Consider the following 21,187-nt stretch of genomic DNA (forward strand, 5'->3'; position numbering starts at 1 on the left):
CAGATCAAAGTTAATTTTTGGTATGTATTTGGTATTTAGCAAAGACATCCACCGCAGTTAGCGAAGACACGTTAGAGATGGAAAAACATCGATATTAGCGATGTTTTGAAATCGATGTTTCTCCACCTCTATCGCACTGAGAACTGGGAAAATGGAAAACACAAAATAAAACGTGAGCCCTTCTGGTCGAAATTGCGTGGAAACAATCTGGTATCTGGTAAAAAGGGACGACAGGCGAGAGCGACAGGATGCCGGGCAAGGTGGGGGTGAAGATTAAGGCGGCGCGCAACCTGCCGGTGATGGATAAGTCGAGTGAGACGACGGACGCATTCGTGGAGATCAAACTGGCCTCGGTGACCCACAAAACAGATGTGTTCCGCAAAAGCTTGAATCCCACCTGGAACACCGATTGGTAAGGACTCCAAATGATTCCCCATGTGCATTATTTAATAAGCCCTAATTGCGGACAGGTTCCGCTTCGAAGTGGACGATGCTGAGCTCCAGGACGAGCCACTGCAAATCCGACTGATGGACTACGACACTTACTCCGCCAACGATGCCATCGGCAAGGTCAACATCAGCCTGAATCCTTTGTGCTTGGAGAGCTCTAGTCAGGCGGCGCACGGCAAGGGCACCGTGCTCTCCGGCTGGATTCCGGTCTTTGACACGATGCACGGCATCCGCGGCGAGATCAATGTGATCGTCAAGGTGGATCTCTTCTCGGACGTCAACAAGTTCCGGCAGAGCTCCTGCGGCATACCCTTCTTCCACTGTTTGTAGACCTTTTAATTTACTTGATCCAGTTTTCACTTTTAATACTGTGAATTTGTGAATCCCGGATCTGGTCTCTATGTTCTATCAAGGGGGTATCTAACCATCTTTTTTCATTACACAGCCCAGTGTGTGCCATTTGGCTACCGCGCCCAGGTGATTCATGGCTTTGTCGAAGAGCTGGTGATCAACGATGATCCGGAGTACCAGTGGATAGACAAAATACGCACGCCCCGTGCCTCCAACGAGGCCCGACAGGTGGTATTCCTCAAGTTGTCGGGCCAGGTGCAGCGAAGAATGGGCCTGAAGGCCATCAATATGGGCGCTAATGCCGTCATCGGCTATACCCAGTGTTTCGATCTGGAGGGAGATGTTGGCGTGGTGGCCCGAGGCATAGGCACCGCCGTCACGCTGATCAAGGACACCAGCACCAGTCAGCCAAACAGCGCGGACGTTGCCCTCATCGAAGAGTGAGTATTTAATGGAAGATAGGGCGAAAATTTCATATTGGTCTTATGACTTATAAGTTTTGACTTATTAAGCGATTGCCCATAGTTTTGCAGATAACTTGTCATTGTCTGTCTGTTTGGTCTGTCAAAGTTCGGTCTACACACAAATATTTTTCATTTATGTAATGTTCAACAACGTTTATTTTAAGATTAAAGTTTTGCAAGACTATTCCAAACTTCGGTTCCCGAAGCAATTCTGTCCTTTCTTGTACAAAGCCTTGGAACTCCACCCGTAGCCATCTGTAGGTGCTAGTAGAATGCCTATATAAACATGTTCTAAAGCAATTTCTTTCTTCTCTTGAACGTTCTCCAACCCACACCGAAATCTCCGACGATGTTCATCCCTCGAAACCTCTTCTTTACTTGTCGTATCGTATTGCACGTTCCAATCGTTGTCGTTGTTGTTTCGTTGTTGTGTCGTGTTTGTGTTTATAAAACATTTACGTACTACCTACCCCCTAAAATGCTAGACTTACACAAAAGTATCTAGACTTCCTCAACTGTGCGGGGGCAAGCAGCTCGAGTCTGCCGCTTTCCGGCCGCACGCCCCAATATCGTCTCAATATATATAGGGAGCCCAGCTCGTCAGCGCCTTCAACAGCGGCAGCGGCGGCAGCAGCAACGATGTTTTACCTGGAGAGTGCCAGCAGCGACACGGAGGATGCGGAATTGATGCAGGATCTCATTCGGCAGGAGGATGAGCGTGGCGACAAGAGTCGCGAGAAGAAGCTGCGCCATCGTATGCGCCGCCTAACGCTCTCCTCGAGCAAGGTCTTTAGTCAGAAATATGCCACGCTAATTCGTAGGATCGAACCGAAGATACCTGAGAATGCTACCCAATCGTTGAGCAGCATCTTTGGAGGGGCATCGGCAGCTAGCTCGAGTTTTAGGCGTCGTCGCAAATCGCGCTTCGCTGCTTCGACTTCAAAGTCTTTTATTCCGCCGTTTATAGTGCGCTCCATCAGCAGCGATGCTGGCGTTCGTCCTAATCATGCGCCCGTCAAGAGTTTTCTCACGGTTCCCGGTTTGACGGAGTATCAGGAGAACACGCGTTCGGCACCCGATTTGCCAGGGGATGAGTTTCAGGCGAAGACTCGCCCAACATCCAATTACTCCACAGACTCAGAAGAGTCTCTGCAGTTGGACATGGAAATAGCTGCACCCGAGAGCAATGGGGACGAGTCCCCAGAGGAGGAGAATCTGCAGGACAACTGGATTAAGCCGGGAGAGACTTGCAGTTGCGAGAATAGTCAGCAAGATCTGGGTCCCAGGTACCACAATCTGCTCGAGGACCTGAAGGGTTTCTCGCGTCGCCTGCAGAAGATGATGCACCTGAAGCCCAAAGATAGCGAGTTAGAGAAGCGGCCAAAGCTTCCGTTTGTGCCCTCGCTGGAGCGCAAACCCTACTACAGCTCACAGCCGGAGTTGCCCACCTGCTCCGATGACTGGCTGGGATCCAATATCAGCGGGTCCTCGTCCATGCTGCAGTTGAACTTCCTTCCCAGTTACGAGAAGACGCTGCAGCGCAGTGCCTCCCTGAATCATTTGGTGGCACCCGAAACTCCAGTACCTCCCAACACGCTGCTGCTGAAGGCGCCCGAGCTGCGCGTCTGCCCCTCAACACCCACTCCCACCCAGTCCGATCCGATAGTCGCCTTCGATTACAATAACCCCTCTTACCTTGCCCAATTAGCTCAGTCTGTAAATATCTCTAATAGTACTAACCATAGTAACCACAATAATGAGTCATCATTGCTTGCTCCATTCGCCATTCAACAACAAATCCGACCACGCGAACTTAGACCCAGCACTGAACCACAACAGCAGCCAGGTTCGGCAGGAGCAGCGGCAAGCACCGGACCATCCAACATACCCACTACGGTGGAGGGCAGCAGTCCCAATCTGAAGCGGTTCGCCTCGCCGGTGAGCAACAGCCGGCTTAAGCTGACGCCCAGCCCCTCGAAGAGCGGCATCTCGGCGACCACGAATGCGGATAGTGCCTCCACGTCCACCGCCTCGACGGCCACGACCATGGTGCCGGCCACCGTCGGCGAGATCTGCCGAAGATCCTCCGACTCCGACCTGAGTGTCACGCCCAAAGGTATGTAAGGGGACATCTCAAATCTGAAAATCTCGATTGATAGTTAAGAACTAGGCTAAGGCTAGAGGCTATAAGCATCCGAGCACCCAGCTGCTGTTCAATACTTGTGTGTTTGCTGTCACCGTGTGTCTATTTCTCACCGTCTCGTCTCTGAGTAACCTCAAACGTCTCTTCCAACGTTCTATTTTTGCGTCCGCTGCTGTACTCGCATCTCGCATCTTGAATCTTGAATCTTGAATCTCGCCATCAGGCTTAGCCTTTACATTCCACCGTAAGCGTAAGTAGATGCTCCGCCTAATCTCGGTGTCCTTTCTCGATGTACCTCTGTGTGTCTGTGCGTGCTCCTCTCTGTTTTTTTTTTTTGTCATCTAGCCCAGCCTTTTTGGCGGGTTTTGCTGTTCTGTCTCTTCAAGTCTTTCCCGCTCTATATCTTGCAAATGGCTCATCCGATCTGATCTATCTATTAAATTTCATACAACACTATCATTACGTGTGTCACAGCTGTGGAAGTTGATCTGATATGAGAATCTTAAATCATAGATTTTTTTAGGTTTTTTTATTATTCGCTTTTTGTTTGATAATTTAAAACAACTTTCTCCAGTCATAAAGTTTCTGTAGGACCATAAATATAGGATAATAAAATGTGTAATGTAAAAGACATCAAAACCAATTTTGGATTCTATTTAATTAATATACCTAGAAATTGGGATTTTTGCAAGTCCCTGTGGAAACTAGCTCATACCTCAAACATTCTACACGGTCTTAAGACATTCCGCTGTAAATATAAATGTGTTCACTATGTGCAAGGCACTCATATGAAAGGGATTTAATTTATCCGAATGTTCTTCGTTCACAGGAAACTCTATTTGTGTGGCCAGCGAGCGCTTAGTGGCCGCCACGGCAATGATGCGTCTAACGCAGCCGCCGGTTGGAGCCAAACCGGGAACAGCGACCGACAGCCTGGACATGCTGGAGTATCCCTTCCTGACCATGACAAAGTACCCAACTGGCTTTATCCTTCATCTGGGCGCCACGGTCGCGGCACGATCCGTAAAGCTTCTGGAGCGAGTGCCCAATCCGGATGAGCCGGAGGTACGCGACAGCTGGTGGACAGAGCTGCGCATGGAGATCCGATCCCATGCCCGTTCCCTAGGCTGCAATGTAGTGCTAGGCTATGCGGAGACCACAACCATATCGTAAGCATGTTCTTAAGTAAATATAAATATCTTATCTATAAAATTCCAATTAAAATTTAAACAGTCCAGATAGATCAGCAATTTGTATTCTGAAAATTCTCAACCTGTTGAGATAAACATAATTAATACCCTATCTCTGTTTTGCAGAGACGATGTCTGCGTATTATCTGCTACTGGAACGGCGGCGGTCATCAACATGGTGTTCAATCGATCTGTATCTCAAACCGATATCTTCACCATGTCCAAGGCAACCGCCAGCGTGGCGGCCATGACGAATTCCGTGGAAGAGGGAAATGGCAGCAGCGCCGGAGACACGAGCATTGGCAAGGACAGCGGATCTCTGGGCACCGGGAACAGTTCGGGGGGCAAACGCTATGGCCTGCCTCCGCTCAATGGTCCAAGGAACGCGTGTGCCATCTGCCACATACCCTACAACCTAAGCTCGGTGCCCTTCAACGTGAAGATGAAGAAGTGCGCCGTGTGCCGAAAAGGACGAGTGCCGGACGTACTGCTGGCCACGCTGGAAGTGCCTGAGTTTATGCAGGTCACCGGGCGTGGTTGCTTCATGCAGGCTCAGGTGGTGCGCGCCAAAAGAGATCTGCGCGCAGAGCTGAATGCCAAAGAGATATCGGATGGACTGCCCTTCCTGGAGTACGAACTCCATCGTGTGCTGATCAACAAGCTGAAGGCCAAGGGCATGAATGCCATTTTTGGGCTACGCACGCAGGTGGCCATTGGGGAGCGCATGATTGCGTTGATAGCCACGGGAACGGCCCTATTTTTAACTGCCCTGCCGGTGCCGCAGGTGCCGAAGATTGTGGCCGGCAATTCGTGGACCGATAAGCAAAAGCTGAATGAACTGCAGAAGAAGCTGCAGGAGACCTTTGAGCGCAACCAGGAGATCTACCAGCTGAAGAGCTTGGACCCTGACTTGGCAGCCAATGCGGCAGGAGCAGCCGCCAGCGGCGCCTCTGGGGATAAACAATCGGATACGGACGACTCAGATGAGGAGGAGATGAACGAGATCGATCTGAACTGCGGCAACAAGGAGCTGTGTGTCTTGGAGGTGGACGATATCGAGGACTTGGAAATCATATCGCTGTTAATGGAGCCTTACCCGCCGGAAGGTTTCCATGTGGTCAATACACAGCAGGTGCCAGGCATGCTGGAAATGGACACCGTCAAGAACCTGCAGATGTTCACCCAAGTGTGGCGCGCACGTCTCGAGGTGGGACAAAGTGTAAACGGGTTCCCCAAACACTTTCAGAGGTGGGTTCTAAATTTTGATTACCTTTTCATCAGTTTAAAATTATTGTTTCTTCAGACTACTGCAGACCATTTACTTTAAGCTGCGCACTATGATACCCTGCGCCATCTGCGATCTTCGCTTCCGACTGGATCTGCCCGAAACGGTAAATAAATTGGGTTTTAGTTGAGACTTTACCTAATTCACATTTTACTCCGCAGGATCAAATTCAACTGCTAGTCACTGGCATGGCCATGGGTCTCAGCGATGCCAATAAAATGAAGTACCGTGGACGAGGTCGCCCTGCTCAGCTGCAGCAACAGCAGAACGGCTTCCACGATGCCACGGTGCACGTCACCCAATCCCAGCCAGAACTGAATGGCAAACGACAGCTGCAGGAGGAGGATTACATTTTCCCGCTGGACGAGGATCAGATGGTGGACACACCCACACCAACCAGTAACGCCATTCCCACATTTGGAATGAGTTCTTTCAAAATGCGCAAAACTTCGCCATCACGTTTGAACAACCTGGTGTCCGGATTGCCATCCACAGGGGTTAAGTCGTTAAACGTTGGACCGGTTCCCCGTAATCGATATGTAAGTACACTAAATCCCTTTCCCTATATTGTTTATACGTTTTAACAAGTGTCCGTAGTTTTCCAGTTATATTATTTGATACCATTCTAAATTGTTTTATAAATTCTACTACGTAAATCAATATTTATTTAAATTGTTTATTATTTTGCTAATATAAAATTGAACATTTCTAAACAGTGTCCTCTGCGGGATCGTTATGGAGTGGATTTGACACCACTAAGCTTTATACCCGGCGGTCGTATAGATAAATATTTGGGCAACCTGAACTTTTTCTTTATCCGAGAGAGCACCTCGATCCGGGAAAATGGTGGCATCAGCGGATTTGTCCATGGATTCATCACTGAACTGCTGGCTGTGGTAAGGGCCCACATAGCTTCGCTGGGCGGAAATGCCATGGTCTCATTTTACATCACTGAACTAATGTTGTTCGATAATCAGCACAAGAATCAGGTTAGCCAAAGAGATCTTTAGCTATTAATGGGTTTTAATTCAATCCAATGTTTGTTTCTAGGGTCAGTGCCTGATTAGCATTGGTGGCGATGCCGTCTATGTGAGCTACCATGCCGATGACTGATACAAACACTTGCGGGGCATATAGCGCCTATTTTACGCGAATCGTCCCAAAAGCCTCTACTCTCTATTTTCTTCCGCTTAGCTAGAACTGTCAGCTCTGCCCAGCAACTGAAGTTAATCTAATTCAAGTTTACTTAACAACTTTACAGTCTCTGTAGTTGGATTCTTTATGCAATATTTTAACTGTGAAAATCGTTACTATCCCTATCCTATAACTTAGTAGTGCTATTTTTTTCGGTCTTGTTACTTGTTTGCTTGATGTTTTTAGCGTTAAACCAATTGCAATTTCTGTACATAGTTGATGTTTATTAAATATTGAATTTAGAACGAGTGCGAACACACAAGTATACTAACGACATATAAAATTGTTGCAACCATAAACATGACACACATATATACTCGTACTCCTAGATATCCAATTTTGGCGTGTAAATTACAATACATACAATATTTAAAAATAAAACAATTGCTCAACTAAATGGATTCGATTCAATTAGTTTGGCGTGGTGGAGAGCAGCACGAACATGACCCAGAGATGGAGCAGTGCCACGTAGACGATCACAGAGACCCGCATCATGGGATAGCGACGCAGGAAGGTGCCCACTCGGATGCCCATGGAGTCCGCCTGACGCAAGGCGCGCTTGAAACGACGGGCCACACGATTATCAAATGGACTTGGGTGCATGAGACGCGGAAACTGGGCTTTGACTGGGAGAAATATAAACACTCAGGGAATCAATTTTATAAAATTGTACTATATATAACACTCACCGTCATCCGTGCTGTTGAGCAAGGGATTGCGGGAGCTGCCCCGCTGACTCTCCATCTCCACCAGGTGCATGTTCTGCTGCAGCTGCGTCTGCGCCGTCTCGTGCTGCAATCTCAGGGCATTCCTCTCGCTGGTGACCCGCTCCAGCAGGCCCTGCCGTTCGACCAGCGATTGGGTCAGAGCCTTCAACCGCTTCTCGTAGTCGTTTTTGGCCCCGGTATTGGCCTCCTCGCTGAGCCGCTGACGCATCTGCTGCAGCTGCTGTTCCCGCTCCTGGAGGCGCGTGGCGGAGGCGGCCATCTGGTTACTGAGCTGCTGCCGGAGCGAGGCCAGCTCCTGGGTGAGCATTCTCTGGTCGGACTCGGAGGCCACACTGTGTTCCCGTGCCTGTCGCAACTCCTTGGCCAGGGATTCCTCCCGTTGGCGGGCCGAGCTCAGCTCCACCTGGCGTTGTCGCTCCTGAGAAAGGTTATCCTCCAGCTGCAGACGGGCCTTCTGCAGCTCCTCGTTGGCGTGCTCCAGTTCTTGTTTCAGTGATTCATGTTCGATCTGCAGGAAACGCGTCTCGCTGTCCTTGGCCACCAGGCTGGGATTTGAGCCCTCCTCCGTGGGCTTGGCCCTCAGCTCTGCGATGAGGGCATCCTTGGCCTGTAGAGCTCGCTGGGCCTTGATGCGATACTCCTGCAGCTCCTGGCGCTGCTGATCGGTTTCTTTGGTTTGCATCTGCAGCTTGTGGGCGGCGCTCATGTACTCTTGCTGCAGCTTGGCCAGATTGGTTTCCAGCTCGGAGATGGAGTGCACATACGCCATGTTGGCGCTTTGGGCCTCATTGTGGTCGTGAACCGCCTTGTCCCGCTCCTCGGACAGGGTCTTGACCAGAACTTCCAGCACCTGGCTGTGCTGATGCAAATCGAACTTCTCCGTTTCGTTGTCCATTTCGTCCAAACGAAGACGCAGTTCGTCCCTTTCGGCTGTGATCTCATTAAGTGCGATCTTGAAGGCCGCCAGTTCTGTGGTGTCCATGGAGCTGCCGGAGTTCTCCGGGCTGTTGTGGGAGAAACTGGCCGACGTGGTCATCTTCTGGCGCATCTCCTTGGTGACCACGGAGCCTCCTCCCTCGCTCTTCACGCTCGACGAGCTAGTGGCGCCCGAACGCCTCGCTGGCGACAAATTGGACTTCAGGGACAGGGATTGGGTGCTGCTGGTCATGCTCCTACGCATGGGATCCACTGCACCACTTCCTGTGGGAGTGTCCGTCTGCAGGGCCGTCGCCGCATTCTGGTCGAGCTTGTTCAGAATGTTCTCGGCCTTGTCCGCCAGTCCTGTGATCCAGGATGACATGTTTTCCTAATATCACAAATCTCTGCGACCACAACACGTAAACAATAAATTCCAGTGTGACCAGGTCAGCATTGACGGCCAAATGGTAGCCACCTAGCGCAAGGTCACACTATAGTAACGGGTTTTTAAATTTTATTTAAAATACTACACAATTCATTTTGGTAAATGTATTCAAGTTTTCAGGATCTAAATGTTTTCGTTCAATTTATTTATATACGTTTATCAAAAATAGAATAAGAAAATAAAGCAAGCTTTTGCAAACCAAAGTTAATTCTGTTTAAGGTTGCCTAACATCTTCTATGTGACAAGCTTAAAATTAAATTTAATAAATAATAGAATACGAAAAAAATTCAAGCTCTTGCAAATCAAAGCTTATACAAAGACGTCTATTTAGGACTAGTCAATATTATTTAAAAGAAAACTTTACTATTAAATTGCATATGTTAATTAATTTTTTTATTTATTAATAAAGGCATTTCAAACCCGCAATGAAACTAATGGGCTAAAAGTTAAATTTTTATTAAATACTCAACGGGTCAGTACTGAACAATCTTTGAGCCTAGCAACTATAAACTAACACTATCAATTACTTTCCAATACAAAAGTCTTTGAACACGACGTCGAGTATATCTTCGCAGCTGATGTGCCCGGTGATGCGTTCGATGCAGCGCACGGAGTTGCGCAGCTTGGAGGCGGCGATGGCCATGTCCGGGTAAACATCGGGTCTGTAATCTCGCAGAAAGATGTCGATGTTCTCTATGCAGCGCTCCAGTTGCTGCCGGTAGCGTGTGTTCGTAATCCGTGGATTTTCCGCCCTTGGTTCGCCGCACAGTTCCTGCAGCTGCTTTTCCAGAGCGCCCAGAAAAACGGGCATCTTATCGGGCTTGTGACAGGAAATGGTCAATACCTTGGTAAGCCTGGCCAACTGCTGGTGCTCCTCATCCGTCAGAGTGTCCGTTTTGTTGGCCACCAGTTGCAGGCGTTTTCCCGCGCACAAGTCCAGCGGTATATCTAGTTCTCCCAGATAATTATCCACAAATGGAGCTACAGCGTCATCGTGAGTCAGTTGTGTGATGTTCTTGGCGTCCGCTAGGAGCAGTATCAAATCGGATTGGGCCAGGCAGTCCTTGGCTCTCTGCATTCCCTCCTGTTCTATACTGTCCGTAGTATATCTGCGCAGTCCGGCCGTATCCGCAAATACCACGGGGTATCCGCCGAAATTAAGCATGGTTTCTATAATATCCCTGGTGGTGCCCGCCTGATCCGTCACTATGGACACGGACCGCTGGCACAGCAGATTGAGCAGGCTGCTCTTGCCCACATTGGGTGCTCCGATGATCACCGTGCGGACTCCATCGCGGAGCAGCTCGCCCTGCCGCTGGTCACTCAAGTGCTCGCGTATCTCACGCCTCACCGCCTTCAGTTCTTTGGTGAGTTGCAGGATGATGCCGCCCTCGATCTGCTCCTCCTCGGCGAAGTCTATATAGGCCTCCAGGTGGGCGGCACAGCGGATAAGTCGCCGGCGCCAGGTGTCGTAGAGGCGGGCCAGTGCTCCAGTGCTCTGCAGCAATGCCTGGAGGGGAAAAGGTTGTAGAACCCATAACTGGAAACTATAGTACCACTGACCTGCTTCCTTTGCGCCTCCGTTTCGGCATGGATGAGATCCGCCAGTCCCTCCACTTCCGTCAAATCCAGTTTGCCCCCGAAGAACGCTCTCTTGGTGAACTCTCCTGGCTCCGCTGGCCTCAGACCATCCACTTTTCCCAGGGCATCCAGCATAGCCGCAATGACGGCCAGGGAACCGTGTACTTGGAATTCGCAGGAATCCTCGCCAGTAAATGAAGCCGGTCCGGGAAACCAAAGTAAAAGCCCTCGGTCAATCATCTCCTTGCTGGCAGGGTGGTAGAAAGATTTCAGATACGCCTGGCGGGCCTGTTTTAAGACAATTTTAGGATAAATAACAACATATTTTATGTCCAAGCAGAGGTAAAAAACATACTATAAGTTTGGATCTAGGTAAGGTACAAGGTATTGGCAACAATAAGTACTTAGATAAGGTAAAAGATGCACAATTTTTCAAGTATCTAGGTAAGGAAACCTAGTCAGTAATTTTGATGTCAACAGGTTCATTTCAAAGTGGCGGTTTAATTATAATATTTTCCTTATGAACTAAGTCTTGCTGTATAAAAATGTAAAACGAATTGTTGAATATGCGGCAAAGTCAACTTATTTTCAAGTTACAGTTACAAACATTAATATTTAGCGTCAATTAGCAGCTCATTATGATTTTGTTCCGCAGGTTTCAGGAAAAGATTTATATTTAATTTCCCAGCCGTAGGACGAAAGAAACATTACTTTGTTGTTTGTGAGTAAAAATATTTGAATACAACTTGGCAACATGCCAACCTTAATGATGTTACATATCTCAAACCGGTCGTTTTCACACGGGAATTTCAATTTTAATATCTATATGGTTAATAACTTAATACAAAAAAAAATTGTTATTTTTAGCAAAAATATATAGGTCAAAGTAACTTTCCATCTAAATAAATATAAGATCAACAGGTCTTGATAGACAGAGGTTTAAGGTTGGGTCACTAAAGCTTGTGGTTTTCAAAGGAACAATAGATTTAAGAAAAATGTATATTAAACGTTTTTTTAAATATTTTTTTAAAAGAAGATATGTTAAGGGTTTAAGTTGTTATATTGATGTTTTGCCGTTGCACTAATGTAATGACACGGTATTTCTCGACCTTTACATATACATAGTTCTCTCTCTTAATAATAATGGGCTTAAGAACCGAATTCAATGCGTGGGTCACGGATCCCAAAATCTTTGTTTAATATATATTAATTGGCTTGCCTTCGGCTCGTATTCTTTATTGGCGACAATGGCGCGGAGTGCCTTCTTTGTTTGCGGGCCGGAGACGCGGATTACGGAAACGCCGCACTTGACATAACCGGAACTGAGGCTGTATATGGTGCATCCGCTGCTGGCAAACCGACGGAAGTTGCCCCAAAAGCCGGAAGACGCGTTTCTAAAGAGCGCCATGCCCGAAAAACAATTAAAAACCTACCGCCGAACAAATAAACAATTTAACGTGAGCACCAGTGTGACCGTGGAGCGGCCGTTACTAAAATGTATCTTTCGGTTCTCATGTAGATACTAAAAAAAATATTTTACATCCAATACCAGTGGATTAGAACTTGAATATGCCAATAGTGTTGACACAAACCAAATTAACCCTTACCATAATTTTGAAATTAACATATTAAAAAATCTTGCAAGCCACTAAGACCCATCACTAGAGATATTAATTTTGATAATTTATTTCGACGTGGAAATCACATCTGGACTACAACCACACAACAATTCAATACGTTTTCGGATTTTGACGCTTTAAAATCGCATGCCTTGCACACTAACAATTTGATCAGGCTACTAAGAAGTTTAAGTGTTTGAATTTCTAATGCGGATACTGTCGGGTTATGCTGAGACTAGTAGTAGAACTGCCGATTCCGGGTGTGATATGCGTTTGACATTCGAGGAGACACAGTTGGGGGCGGACAGCTGTCGGAGGGCCTGGCAAATCGGTTGCGATTGATCATGGCCGCATTGCTGTCCCACTGGCTGATAAAGGCACGGGCTTCGTCGTCACAGGGTTTGGCCGTATTCGGCCGTTCTTCCTGCGAAAAAGGTAAAAAAATAAGCGTCAATAGAAAATAGTTAAAAAGCAAGCGTATACAGCATATATAAATCTAAAAAAAATCTATAACTGATATCTGTTTAAACCGGTTTTTAAAATTGACCTTTTTTTGCATTATTTTCGAACATGTTGAGGAGATATATTTAAGTTTTTTTTTAATACAAATATTTAAAATGGATGGTATTCTGGTTGCCTTGTATGGAAATTACATTACATAACTCGTCCTGAATTGATTTTAAAATCTAAAGTATAATTTAAACTAAAACCCAAACACAATTCATTTTAATATTATTCATAATGATTTAAATGTTTAAATGTCATATGCGATTTATAAATAATTTTATATTTTAGGTAAATATGAAAAAAAATGTTTAAATGTAATGTCTTTTAATATATGAAGACATACCTGAGCTTTGCGACGTCGGGGCGGCTCGTCATGGATCACATCCATGTTCCTTCTTCTGCGGCTTTTCTTTGCCGCCACACTCTCCGGGAAATTGGACCAGGTGCGGTCGTAGATGCGCTCCTCCAGTTCCTGCGGTCGGTACTGCTCGTCATCGAAGCGCTCCTGGTCGTCCCGTCCGGAGTTTCGACCGCCGTGGCCCTCGTCCTGCTCCCACATGGACCGTCGCTTGTTCTTCTTGTAGACGTCCGTCTTCTCCCGCTCCCGGACCACCTGCTCCACGGGCAGGTAGTGGCTGTACACCTGGCCTTGGGCCCGGGGCAGCTGGTGCCGCCTGGCGATGTGCCGCGTCGAGGCGCACTCTATCCGGGCCCGGAGCAGCTCGATGCAGCGGTTCACCATCATCCGGGTGCCGCCGTGAATGTTTACCATTCTCGGAGAGTAGTACACTAGTTTAAAGTTAGTATTAAAATAGTTCGATTAACAAGTAGAACGATTGAAATGCCAAAACGTAGCCTGCTTCTAAAGATGCGGCGTCTAATGAAATGAGTCCGCTCCCATCGAATCAGCGTGACATGTAAGCTGCGTACGAATCATGGCCCACCTGATGCTATAAGAGAGCTCCCCTTTCTTAATTAGCGCGTGTTGCCCATGGGCGTTAATTTTCACCGTCTAGTACCTGGCACATGGATCAGTTGGGTTCTTGGAGTGACGGCATGAGGTCCGCGATTTCGGTGCTTCTTTGGCTTGGAGCCTTCGCCGGGGCTCAGGGCAATCGCACCCACCTGGTGGAGACTTCCGACTCCTTCGAGAGTCGCATTTTGTCGCGGCGGGTGCGGGGATTGGTCTTTCCGGACAAGGCTTCCATTCTGCTGACCGCCGCCTTGACCAAAATCATCGTGGGCGGACGACCTAGTGGCCTGCAGTACAGTCTGGAGTTTGACATCTACGTTCCACTTCCCGACACCGTTGAGGGATGGCAGCCCAAGATTCTAAAGAGGCTAAAACCCAAATACAAGCCCATGCCAAAACGACGCTTGGACTGGTCTTATTACAAACGACCTTTAAGCTTCTATTCAAACTATTCTTCACCTTATAAAAATGCTTATTACGCTAGGTAAATTAAAACTAATCCCTTAACACCATAAATTTATATTCAAAGTTTCAGGCCCTCAAGCAAAAGCGAATATTTCTACCAAACGAAATCAAGGTAAATGAAATACAACTTACCCTTAACGAACAAGTAGATACAAGTGCAATGTTTCAGTCCTGCCTTTAATAGGGATTTATTTTACCAAACTCCCTGGCATTTATCATCGCCCATTAAAAGCAAGAATTACTATGAACCCAGGGAAGAGATCTATAAATCAAGGTAAATAACATATGAATTATCTGTGGTGAAAAAACTTCAATGTTCAATTTTCCAGTACCGCATTAAATAGGGATTCTTTCTACCAACATCCCTGGAGCTTATCATCGATTACCAATCGTAGAAGTTCCTATCAACCCGATGAAGAGGTCTACGAGTCCTGGACTCAAGTGCCCAGTTGGAAGTTAAATCGTGGATATAGAGAGCGTAGAGAAATTTTCGATCAGTTCGAGGCCATGGGAAGAGTGTAAGCTATTTGTTATGATACTTAAAGCGTGATTTAATAATCTTTCCACAGTTTCCAGTTGGATCTTAGGTCGTGCATCAAGAGAGCCATGTGCGAACTTAGAGCCAAGTTCAGTGCAGGCCGTGATCAGGGTTTCCTAATGGAGGATCTTATGCGGATTGTGCTGACGTGAGTACATATGTATAGATATTTTTAGATATTTTTAGATATTTTTAGTATTAGTATTAAGTATTCTATTTATTCTACTTAGAGTGCCCGAGGAGATAGGCGACGACAAGTACAGACATCGCATGGATGTCAAGGATTGTGCCCGTTTCTACTCGCCAAGTTGTCCCTACAATGTTTTAGATTTCCTCACCCAGAGTGGCAAAAAAATGTGAACTTAGTAAGCAGAGAAACAAACTTTCGTTGCATGTCATTTGGCTGGGAATGGGGGTAGCCCAGAGACTTCAGTTCACATTCCGTCCTCGAGCTGGATAGGTATCCCACGTCCAGTATCGTATTCCTCCAAATTCCACCTAAATTTATCCGGCCTTAAATTTTTGGATTTCTTTTTCGGTCTATTGATTTAAATTTCCGAGCTCCAGAATGTCACTGGGTATGAATGCCTCTCGAGGACTGCTCCTTCCAAAGTCTGTGGTGCGCGGTGCGGTGGGCAGCTGTGTGCGATTCGCGTCGGGCTGTGAGAAGGGCGAGGGCGAAAACAGGTGCCCCAAGGCGCTGACCAAGTTTCCCTGCGGCAAGCCGGCGTTGCAGGCGCCGGAGCAGAAGAAGCCCAAGGCCATAAAGTCGGTGTCGATGTGGCTGAACCCCTTCTGCGATCCCGACGACACGGCCTGTCCGTACAATCCGCGCTTCGACGACATCTACTACGTGGAGTCGGACAAGGCCAAGCGAAAGTACTGGCAGACGTGGGTGGCCTGCCCGCCCATCCAGATCAAGCCCAAGAAGATCTGCTGCTTTGCCCAGGCCAAGCCGGCGCCGATCAAGCGCCGCAAGCCCCAGTTCAAGCCCTCGACCGCCTGTCCGCAACCTTGTCCGGACGAGAGGGAGCTGAAGTGTCCCAAGCTGGCGCGTCGCTGCCACCGCGATGGTCGCAGACCCCCGTCCTGCAGGCGGGAACGTGGACCCCTGCCCTGTGTGAAGCCCCGGACCCCGTACCCCTCGTTCTCCGAGTGCCAGCGCCTGCGACCCGGCGCCCTGCCCCTGAAGGAGTGCACCTGCCTGGTGAAACCCATGCTCTGCGAGCTTTGGGCCGAGTTCCGCCGACGGGCCATCAGGAAGGACTGAAATGAAACACCATCGAGCGGTTTGACATTCTGGAGCATTTAAAAATTTTATTTGTATGAGGACATCAAAATGTATTCTTTCCTGAGTGCCTGGAGGATACCAAACGATATTTGACCATCAAAACGGATTCCTGGCCATGTTCGTGATGAGGGTCCAGAGCAGCGGACTGCAGTCGCTGTAGGTCCGCTCGCAGTCCGCTCCAGCACGTCCGGCATCCCGGGCGTGCAAATACTTGCCGGCCACATTGTCCAAGCTCGGTCTGAGAATAATTTTCAATTTTATTTGTTTCCCCAACCGAATAAAAACTGTTCTTACACTAGCACTGCGTTTACGATCTCACTGAAGATGTTGCTGTTCTGGAAGGGTTTCTGGGAGATTTCGCAGATGCTCCTCAGCAGGCAGACTCCACCGTAAGCTCCATCCAATCTGTAAAGAAGTAAATTACAGGCTTTAAACTTTATAATTTTATGGCGTAGTACTCACTGCTCCATGCCCACTTCGATGGCATTGTAGACCCATGTACGGGCCTCGTCGTGTGTCAGCTTCATCTGCACGTCCTTGCGCCATTCCCGAGCGGTGGACACAAAAGTAGAGGTGTTCCAAAAGCTCCACCAGTAGATGGGAATGGTGGTGGGTATCCACTGGCCCTGCAAGTTGAAGAACCACCAGAAGGACTGCTCCTTGTCGGTCTGTTTCACCGGATACGCCAAGCTGGGAACCAACTGCAAGTGATTGGGAAATCCATAGTCGTCAGAGATAATGGGATTTAGATATATATCCCACCTTGACAATGCCTTGGCCATTGTAGATGGCCAATCGCTTCGACCGACTTAAAGGAGTAAGACTGCTATTACTATTTCCATCAGGTCTTTGGAAACTTCTGCTAAAATCCAAGTGATTTCCATCTGGACTGTAAATATTCTTGGTGTGGCTCGCCACCAGAACGATAGTGGATAGCAAAGCTAGGAGCAGCAAAAGCCAGGTCAGATTTCTGTGGACCATCTTGTTTGTATTGGAGTGCAATGCTAACTAATCCGGCTTTGTTTAAACTCCGATCTACGCCACGATCCACAGTGAACGCAATATTTGTTTGTCTATAAAATTGACAGCTCTTCATTGGGAAAAGGTACACAGAAAATATTTGTATTAAATTATTCTTACGCATTTCGAATTAAAATAAACCTATTTTTGTTTCTAAGAATATTTTTTTCTATATTTAAGACAATAAAAAGGAAAACTTCAATTTAACAATTCTTTTTTGAGCGGAAAAAATTACTCAAAATAGTCTATTTTTTAATCAAAAAATTTAGCTTAAAAGTCGGATAATTTTTTGTCCAGCGTTTATTAAATTGTGGTTATTTTTGTCATTGAAATTAAAAATTATTATTTAAGGTACCAGCGTAATACATACAAAATTTAAAAGTTTTTTCTTAATTTGATATATTGAGGACCTTTAATACAATACTAACAAATTGTATTAATATAAATGTAATATTCCATAATTGTATTATAATTATTTTAATTTGTTTACGACACAAGTTTTTTAAGTGTAGTGATGACCACGAATAATATTGTTCTTGCAGAAAAGAATGTAGTAAGGCGCAGAAGCCTCTTTATTGGCCAGAACACGCAGTCATAAGAATCTTGATGATGGAGCATGCGCTCCACTTTCAAAGGTGTTCTGTGGACCGTTCTAATTGCTGTTCACGCATCTGGCTCTGGTCGTTGATCCGCTCATTTACAGTTCGCCTTAATTAAACCCCAAATAGACAATGGCGAGAACTGGATTTCGGGTGGCTCAATGCGTGATTGCCAAGTGGATCACATCGCCATGTTTCGCCCAAAGCAGCAGAACGTTGGAAAGCTCAGTCAGGTCAGCCTGCTGCTGATCACCCTGACTAGTCCCATTCACGGACTACTACTGTATCCTGCCTCGACGGTGCTTCAGCTGACCTCATCCATCTCCATACCCGTCGACCTGAACCCCCGCACCAAAGTCTTTATGGACATGGGCTTCCAGATGAACTACAACCTGCCAGCCACGGTGTCCGCCTTCTACAATGCCACCATTTGGGCGGATGAGCTGTCCCGGCGGCAAAAGCGCCAGACCGGAAATAGCCTTGAAAGCGATCAGCAACAGGATCTGGAGGGTGGGGTGCATCCGGGCGACTTCACGGCCGGACAACTGTACGCGGGTCTGGAGCACATGCTGGAGACCTACGGCTTTCATAGATCCTGTCTCCAGCGCAGTGTTTGTGAGCTGGCCCTGCATCCCTTTGCAGAGGATCATTTTTACGGAATGGTCACGCAGGTCATCACATTTCTGCTCACGTAAGTTTGATTACCATTGGCAATTGAATAATTAACATTTATTGATTCCCCCAAGTTCCTTTATTTTGACCAAGCCATACTGAAAATCATCTCACTCGTCAAAGATTTACAAAAGCATTACTATTGAAATATTCATTTTTAAAATTCACTAATATAGACACTGAGAATTATTTTTTTTTTCGATAATCGGCAACATGAAATTTGTAAAATTTAAGTTAGTATTTATACCCTTAGTACAAGATTTTTTCGAATAAGTGTTACTAAAGTAACTGGTCTTTTTTAATTCCAGACCCTCTCAACACGAAGGTTTTGCCGAAGACGAACAGCTCTATCGTGAAAGATACGAAAGAGCGGAGCAAATTGGCTTTCTTGGCGGACAATGCCATCGCTCGTATCCCAGTTGTGAAATAGATATCATAAACTTAGCCACCCGACTGGTCAGATGAAATAAACACGACAATGGCCTAGCATTTGGTAACATTTAATTGGGCAAGATGAAGTCATATCAATGGCATAATCGTCATTGCATTTTTTAACATTCAGTTGTCGGGGGTCCTTTGCTACCTTCTCGAAATGTTTGATGCATCAGGTAAAAGCTGCTAGCTCAACAGGCTGCTGATTCCGCTTAGAAAGTCCACAGGGCAGTTAGCATACAGCTTGGCACAGTCCTTTCCTAGAAATCCCTGTTGCTCGGCCTGTTCGTATACCTCCCGGTAGATATTTTCACCGGGCCCAAAGGCTTCATGCAAAGAGGGTCTGTAAAAGAAATTATTTAAATTTACTTTGATTTCCTTTAATTGTTTATAATTGTGTAGTCTGTAACGGCAAGAAGAAGCCACATTTGCACGATATTTTGAAAAGAAAAAGTACCTTCAAAAATCAAATAAAATAAAGTTATAATTTAATCTTTTTAATTTTGTTTTCTTACTGAGGTGATAAGTGCGATTATAAAAATGTACTTACGTCAGAGTAAAAGTCATGAGGGCAGTGAGCATATTGTTTTCTGTATCCATGAAAGGATGCCTGGCCAGCTCACAAACAGTCCGCAGAAGACAGGACTCATCAAAGCCATATTGGGTAAGCATGTTTTCGAGACTCTCGTACAGCTCTCCGGCCGAAATGTCACTCGGATGCATTGTGGACCCACCTCCGGGCAGATATTTGGCGGTCTCGTTCCGCAACTGACGCCTTCCCCTCCTCGAAAACTCATCCGGCCATATGGTGGCGGCGTAGAAGGATGACGGCTGAGCGGGCAGGGCATAGTTCATCTGAAGGCCCCAATCCCAGAATAGTTTTCGATCGGGAATCACCACAGGAACCGACAGTGATGAGGTTATCTGGTAAACGGAGGAGGCCGGAAAGAGCAAAGGAAACTCCGCGGCAATGGGAAGACTCAACAGCGACAGCAGAGCGGCGATGAAGTGGACGCCTGCGAGATACATTCTGGTGTGACACTCGCCAGAAAGTATCTCAGTTCGATTTCTTGACCACCCAACGCACTGCGTTAATTAGAGGCTCCCAGAAGCAGCAGCTGCTAATGAAACGCACAGACATTACAATTTACATGTAGGTTCAATTCCACAGGTTTTATTAGTTCTAGTGAAATACGACTTGGCTCATGAGTTGTAAGAGATCGTGTTTGCAATGGGAGTACAATTTAAGGCAGTCCCGGCCCAGAAAACCATCTTGCTCGGCCAGTTCGTAGGTCTTCCTGTAGACGTGTTCGTCGTCACGGAAACCTTCGTGTTGCGAGGGGCTGCAAAATGAAGATGAAACTATGATAAAACTATCAAAATATCGTATTATATTTACCTCAGAACAAAGGTCACAATATCGCTGAGCATGTGCTGGTGGTTTTCATCGAAGGGATGTTGTGCCAACTCACAGACACTTCTCAGCAAACAGGTCTCATGGAAGCCGTATCCCGCCAACGTATCCTCAAGGAAGGCATAAAGCTCTGCAGCTGAAAAATCCTTGGGGTGCATACCATTCCCCTTGTCATGTCCGTATTTGGTATAAAAGCTCTCATCCGTCAGTTCCAATTGGGGAACTTCGCGTTTCGCCTTATAGTTGGCAAATCCTGGCCAGATGGGTATGCTATAGAACTCAGTGAGGTTATAGGGATAGTTGTAGGAGATGGCAAAGCACCAATCGACCAGGATACGACGCTCAGGAAATAGTTCAGCAATGGGTGTGGACACCGAAACGGTTAACTGAAGGGGATAAAGTTAGTATTTAAAGCCAAAGATGCTTTTACCAAACTTACACCCAAATTGGAAGAAGCTGGCCAGAGCAGAGATTCGGATTTATAAGCTAGGATGAGAATTAGAATACCCGTAGTTAGCCAACAAAATTTCATTTTGAGAACTCTTCACATTGAGGTAAAAAACGCAACTGATCGATCTACAAACAGACAAATCCCAAAATTACTGGACAAATTGGGTCGATGGGTTAATGGGCACGTAAACAAATCAAGACATCAATCAGTTGTAGGTAAATATTTAAGCAATTGGTTGACGCTGCCAGAATAGCTGGCCCCTCTGAACAGCTTCGATTATTTCCACTTTTCAGTTTGTTAAGATGCTACGAGGCAAGCTCTTTATCTGGCTGATGCTATTTACCGCATTTTGGCCAAGTTTGGGAGAATATTTTGGGAAACCAAAGAAATCTCAACTTAAATCTGCAGTGTCTAGAGTTTTTAGCCGGAGAAGAAGAGCCGTCTTGTTTCCACCAGG

General features: G+C 46.6%; 10 protein-coding genes across 11 annotated transcripts; 4 read left to right on the plus strand and 6 right to left on the minus strand.

Moving 5' to 3' along the window:
• Nucleotides 1–110: 110 nt before the first annotated feature.
• LOC128251654 (C2 domain-containing protein 5) lies at nucleotides 111–7,474 on the plus strand. Of its 2 annotated transcripts, none has more exons than XM_052978735.1 (10): nucleotides 111–412; nucleotides 471–772; nucleotides 896–1,241; nucleotides 1,751–3,381; nucleotides 4,238–4,577; nucleotides 4,725–5,846; nucleotides 5,902–5,989; nucleotides 6,045–6,422; nucleotides 6,600–6,872; nucleotides 6,934–7,474. In XM_052978735.1, the coding sequence occupies exons 1-10, from the start codon at nucleotides 249–251 to the stop codon at nucleotides 6,994–6,996; spliced, it is 4,707 nt and encodes a 1,568-aa protein (XP_052834695.1). In that variant the 5' UTR covers nucleotides 111–248; the 3' UTR covers nucleotides 6,997–7,474. The 2 variants fall into 2 exon arrangements, with proteins under 2 accessions (XP_052834695.1, XP_052834703.1); XM_052978743.1 differs by having other exon boundaries at nucleotides 113–412; nucleotides 3,083–3,381.
• On the minus strand, nucleotides 7,281–9,245 carry LOC128251667 (golgin-84). The gene is made up of 2 exons (XM_052978754.1): nucleotides 7,767–9,245; nucleotides 7,281–7,703 (listed from the first exon to the last, which is right to left on the minus strand). Exons 1-2 carry the CDS (start codon nucleotides 9,103–9,105, stop codon nucleotides 7,489–7,491), a joined length of 1,554 nt encoding a protein of 517 aa, XP_052834714.1. The 5' UTR covers nucleotides 9,106–9,245; the 3' UTR covers nucleotides 7,281–7,488.
• Nucleotides 9,246–9,608: 363 nt separating this feature from the next.
• LOC128253730 (tRNA modification GTPase GTPBP3, mitochondrial) lies at nucleotides 9,609–12,239 on the minus strand. The gene is made up of 3 exons (XM_052982372.1): nucleotides 11,969–12,239; nucleotides 10,732–11,037; nucleotides 9,609–10,678 (listed from the first exon to the last, which is right to left on the minus strand). The coding sequence occupies exons 1-3, from the start codon at nucleotides 12,155–12,157 to the stop codon at nucleotides 9,692–9,694; spliced, it is 1,482 nt and encodes a 493-aa protein (XP_052838332.1). The 5' UTR covers nucleotides 12,158–12,239; the 3' UTR covers nucleotides 9,609–9,691.
• Nucleotides 12,240–12,414: 175 nt separating this feature from the next.
• Nucleotides 12,415–13,788, minus strand: LOC128253866 (uncharacterized). The gene is made up of 2 exons (XM_052982573.1): nucleotides 13,219–13,788; nucleotides 12,415–12,792 (listed from the first exon to the last, which is right to left on the minus strand). Exons 1-2 carry the CDS (start codon nucleotides 13,645–13,647, stop codon nucleotides 12,604–12,606), a joined length of 618 nt encoding a protein of 205 aa, XP_052838533.1. The 5' UTR covers nucleotides 13,648–13,788; the 3' UTR covers nucleotides 12,415–12,603.
• On the plus strand, nucleotides 13,684–15,221 carry LOC128253758 (uncharacterized). The gene is made up of 7 exons (XM_052982431.1): nucleotides 13,684–13,792; nucleotides 13,855–14,332; nucleotides 14,384–14,425; nucleotides 14,483–14,587; nucleotides 14,643–14,831; nucleotides 14,883–14,999; nucleotides 15,082–15,221. The coding sequence occupies exons 2-7, from the start codon at nucleotides 13,902–13,904 to the stop codon at nucleotides 15,209–15,211; spliced, it is 1,014 nt and encodes a 337-aa protein (XP_052838391.1). The 5' UTR covers nucleotides 13,684–13,792; nucleotides 13,855–13,901; the 3' UTR covers nucleotides 15,212–15,221.
• A 45-nt stretch (nucleotides 15,222–15,266) lies between these two features.
• Nucleotides 15,267–16,440, plus strand: LOC128253802 (uncharacterized). The gene has a single exon (XM_052982485.1). The coding sequence runs from the start codon at nucleotides 15,420–15,422 to the stop codon at nucleotides 16,119–16,121; it is 702 nt and encodes a 233-aa protein (XP_052838445.1). The 5' UTR covers nucleotides 15,267–15,419; the 3' UTR covers nucleotides 16,122–16,440.
• Nucleotides 16,239–17,272, minus strand: LOC128253792 (uncharacterized). The gene is made up of 4 exons (XM_052982475.1): nucleotides 16,905–17,272; nucleotides 16,605–16,843; nucleotides 16,437–16,547; nucleotides 16,239–16,380 (listed from the first exon to the last, which is right to left on the minus strand). The coding sequence occupies exons 1-4, from the start codon at nucleotides 17,121–17,123 to the stop codon at nucleotides 16,239–16,241; spliced, it is 711 nt and encodes a 236-aa protein (XP_052838435.1). The 5' UTR covers nucleotides 17,124–17,272.
• A 661-nt stretch (nucleotides 17,273–17,933) lies between these two features.
• LOC128253835 (uncharacterized) lies at nucleotides 17,934–19,027 on the plus strand. The gene is made up of 2 exons (XM_052982522.1): nucleotides 17,934–18,452; nucleotides 18,742–19,027. The coding sequence occupies exons 1-2, from the start codon at nucleotides 17,953–17,955 to the stop codon at nucleotides 18,896–18,898; spliced, it is 657 nt and encodes a 218-aa protein (XP_052838482.1). The 5' UTR covers nucleotides 17,934–17,952; the 3' UTR covers nucleotides 18,899–19,027.
• LOC128253862 (uncharacterized) lies at nucleotides 18,937–19,894 on the minus strand. The gene is made up of 2 exons (XM_052982559.1): nucleotides 19,416–19,894; nucleotides 18,937–19,208 (listed from the first exon to the last, which is right to left on the minus strand). Exons 1-2 carry the CDS (start codon nucleotides 19,892–19,894, stop codon nucleotides 19,052–19,054), a joined length of 636 nt encoding a protein of 211 aa, XP_052838519.1. The 3' UTR covers nucleotides 18,937–19,051.
• Nucleotides 19,895–20,031: 137 nt separating this feature from the next.
• On the minus strand, nucleotides 20,032–20,834 carry LOC128253846 (uncharacterized). Its single transcript, XM_052982533.1, has 3 exons — nucleotides 20,719–20,834; nucleotides 20,265–20,665; nucleotides 20,032–20,208 (listed from the first exon to the last, which is right to left on the minus strand). Exons 1-3 carry the CDS (start codon nucleotides 20,809–20,811, stop codon nucleotides 20,049–20,051), a joined length of 654 nt encoding a protein of 217 aa, XP_052838493.1. The 5' UTR covers nucleotides 20,812–20,834; the 3' UTR covers nucleotides 20,032–20,048.
• Nucleotides 20,835–21,187: the final 353 nt, after the last annotated feature.

This window comes from Drosophila gunungcola, chromosome 3R (assembly GCF_025200985.1).
Source record: "Drosophila gunungcola strain Sukarami chromosome 3R, Dgunungcola_SK_2, whole genome shotgun sequence".
NCBI classification, from domain to species: Eukaryota; Metazoa; Arthropoda; class Insecta; order Diptera; family Drosophilidae; genus Drosophila; species Drosophila gunungcola.

Coding starts and splice junctions, on each gene's coding strand:
- LOC128251654 (XM_052978735.1), top strand. CDS start 249: ATGCCGGGCAAGGTGGGGGTGAAGATTAAGGCGGCGCGCAACCTGCCG. Junction 773..895: donor CGGCATACCCTTCTTCCACT/GTTTGTAGACCT, acceptor TTCATTACACAG/CCCAGTGTGTGCCATTTGGC. Junction 6,873..6,933: donor ATAATCAGCACAAGAATCAG/GTTAGCCAAAGA, acceptor GTTTGTTTCTAG/GGTCAGTGCCTGATTAGCAT.
- LOC128251667 (XM_052978754.1), bottom strand. CDS start 9,105: ATGTCATCCTGGATCACAGGACTGGCGGACAAGGCCGAGAACATTCTG. Junction 7,704..7,766: donor GCTCAACAGCACGGATGACG/GTGAGTGTTATA, acceptor TATTTCTCCCAG/TCAAAGCCCAGTTTCCGCGT.
- LOC128253730 (XM_052982372.1), bottom strand. CDS start 12,157: ATGGCGCTCTTTAGAAACGCGTCTTCCGGCTTTTGGGGCAACTTCCGT. Junction 11,038..11,968: donor ATAAAGAATACGAGCCGAAG/GCAAGCCAATTA, acceptor GTCTTAAAACAG/GCCCGCCAGGCGTATCTGAA. Junction 10,679..10,731: donor CGGAGGCGCAAAGGAAGCAG/GTCAGTGGTACT, acceptor TTTCCCCTCCAG/GCATTGCTGCAGAGCACTGG.
- LOC128253866 (XM_052982573.1), bottom strand. CDS start 13,647: ATGGTAAACATTCACGGCGGCACCCGGATGATGGTGAACCGCTGCATC. Junction 12,793..13,218: donor CCCGACGTCGCAAAGCTCAG/GTATGTCTTCAT, acceptor CCTTTTTCGCAG/GAAGAACGGCCGAATACGGC.
- LOC128253758 (XM_052982431.1), top strand. CDS start 13,902: ATGGATCAGTTGGGTTCTTGGAGTGACGGCATGAGGTCCGCGATTTCG. Junction 14,832..14,882: donor TTCGAGGCCATGGGAAGAGT/GTAAGCTATTTG, acceptor ATCTTTCCACAG/TTTCCAGTTGGATCTTAGGT. Junction 15,000..15,081: donor CTTATGCGGATTGTGCTGAC/GTGAGTACATAT, acceptor TATTCTACTTAG/AGTGCCCGAGGAGATAGGCG.
- LOC128253802 (XM_052982485.1), top strand. CDS start 15,420: ATGTCACTGGGTATGAATGCCTCTCGAGGACTGCTCCTTCCAAAGTCT.
- LOC128253792 (XM_052982475.1), bottom strand. CDS start 17,123: ATGGTCCACAGAAATCTGACCTGGCTTTTGCTGCTCCTAGCTTTGCTA. Junction 16,548..16,604: donor ATCGAAGTGGGCATGGAGCA/GTGAGTACTACG, acceptor ACTTCTTTACAG/ATTGGATGGAGCTTACGGTG. Junction 16,381..16,436: donor ATCGTAAACGCAGTGCTAGT/GTAAGAACAGTT, acceptor AATTATTCTCAG/ACCGAGCTTGGACAATGTGG.
- LOC128253835 (XM_052982522.1), top strand. CDS start 17,953: ATGTTTCGCCCAAAGCAGCAGAACGTTGGAAAGCTCAGTCAGGTCAGC. Junction 18,453..18,741: donor GTCATCACATTTCTGCTCAC/GTAAGTTTGATT, acceptor TTTTAATTCCAG/ACCCTCTCAACACGAAGGTT.
- LOC128253862 (XM_052982559.1), bottom strand. CDS start 19,894: ATGTATCTCGCAGGCGTCCACTTCATCGCCGCTCTGCTGTCGCTGTTG. Junction 19,209..19,415: donor CTCATGACTTTTACTCTGAC/GTAAGTACATTT, acceptor TTTCTTTTACAG/ACCCTCTTTGCATGAAGCCT.
- LOC128253846 (XM_052982533.1), bottom strand. CDS start 20,811: ATGAAATTTTGTTGGCTAACTACGGGTATTCTAATTCTCATCCTAGCT. Junction 20,666..20,718: donor CAGCTTCTTCCAATTTGGGT/GTAAGTTTGGTA, acceptor TATCCCCTTCAG/TTAACCGTTTCGGTGTCCAC. Junction 20,209..20,264: donor ATTGTGACCTTTGTTCTGAG/GTAAATATAATA, acceptor TTCATTTTGCAG/CCCCTCGCAACACGAAGGTT.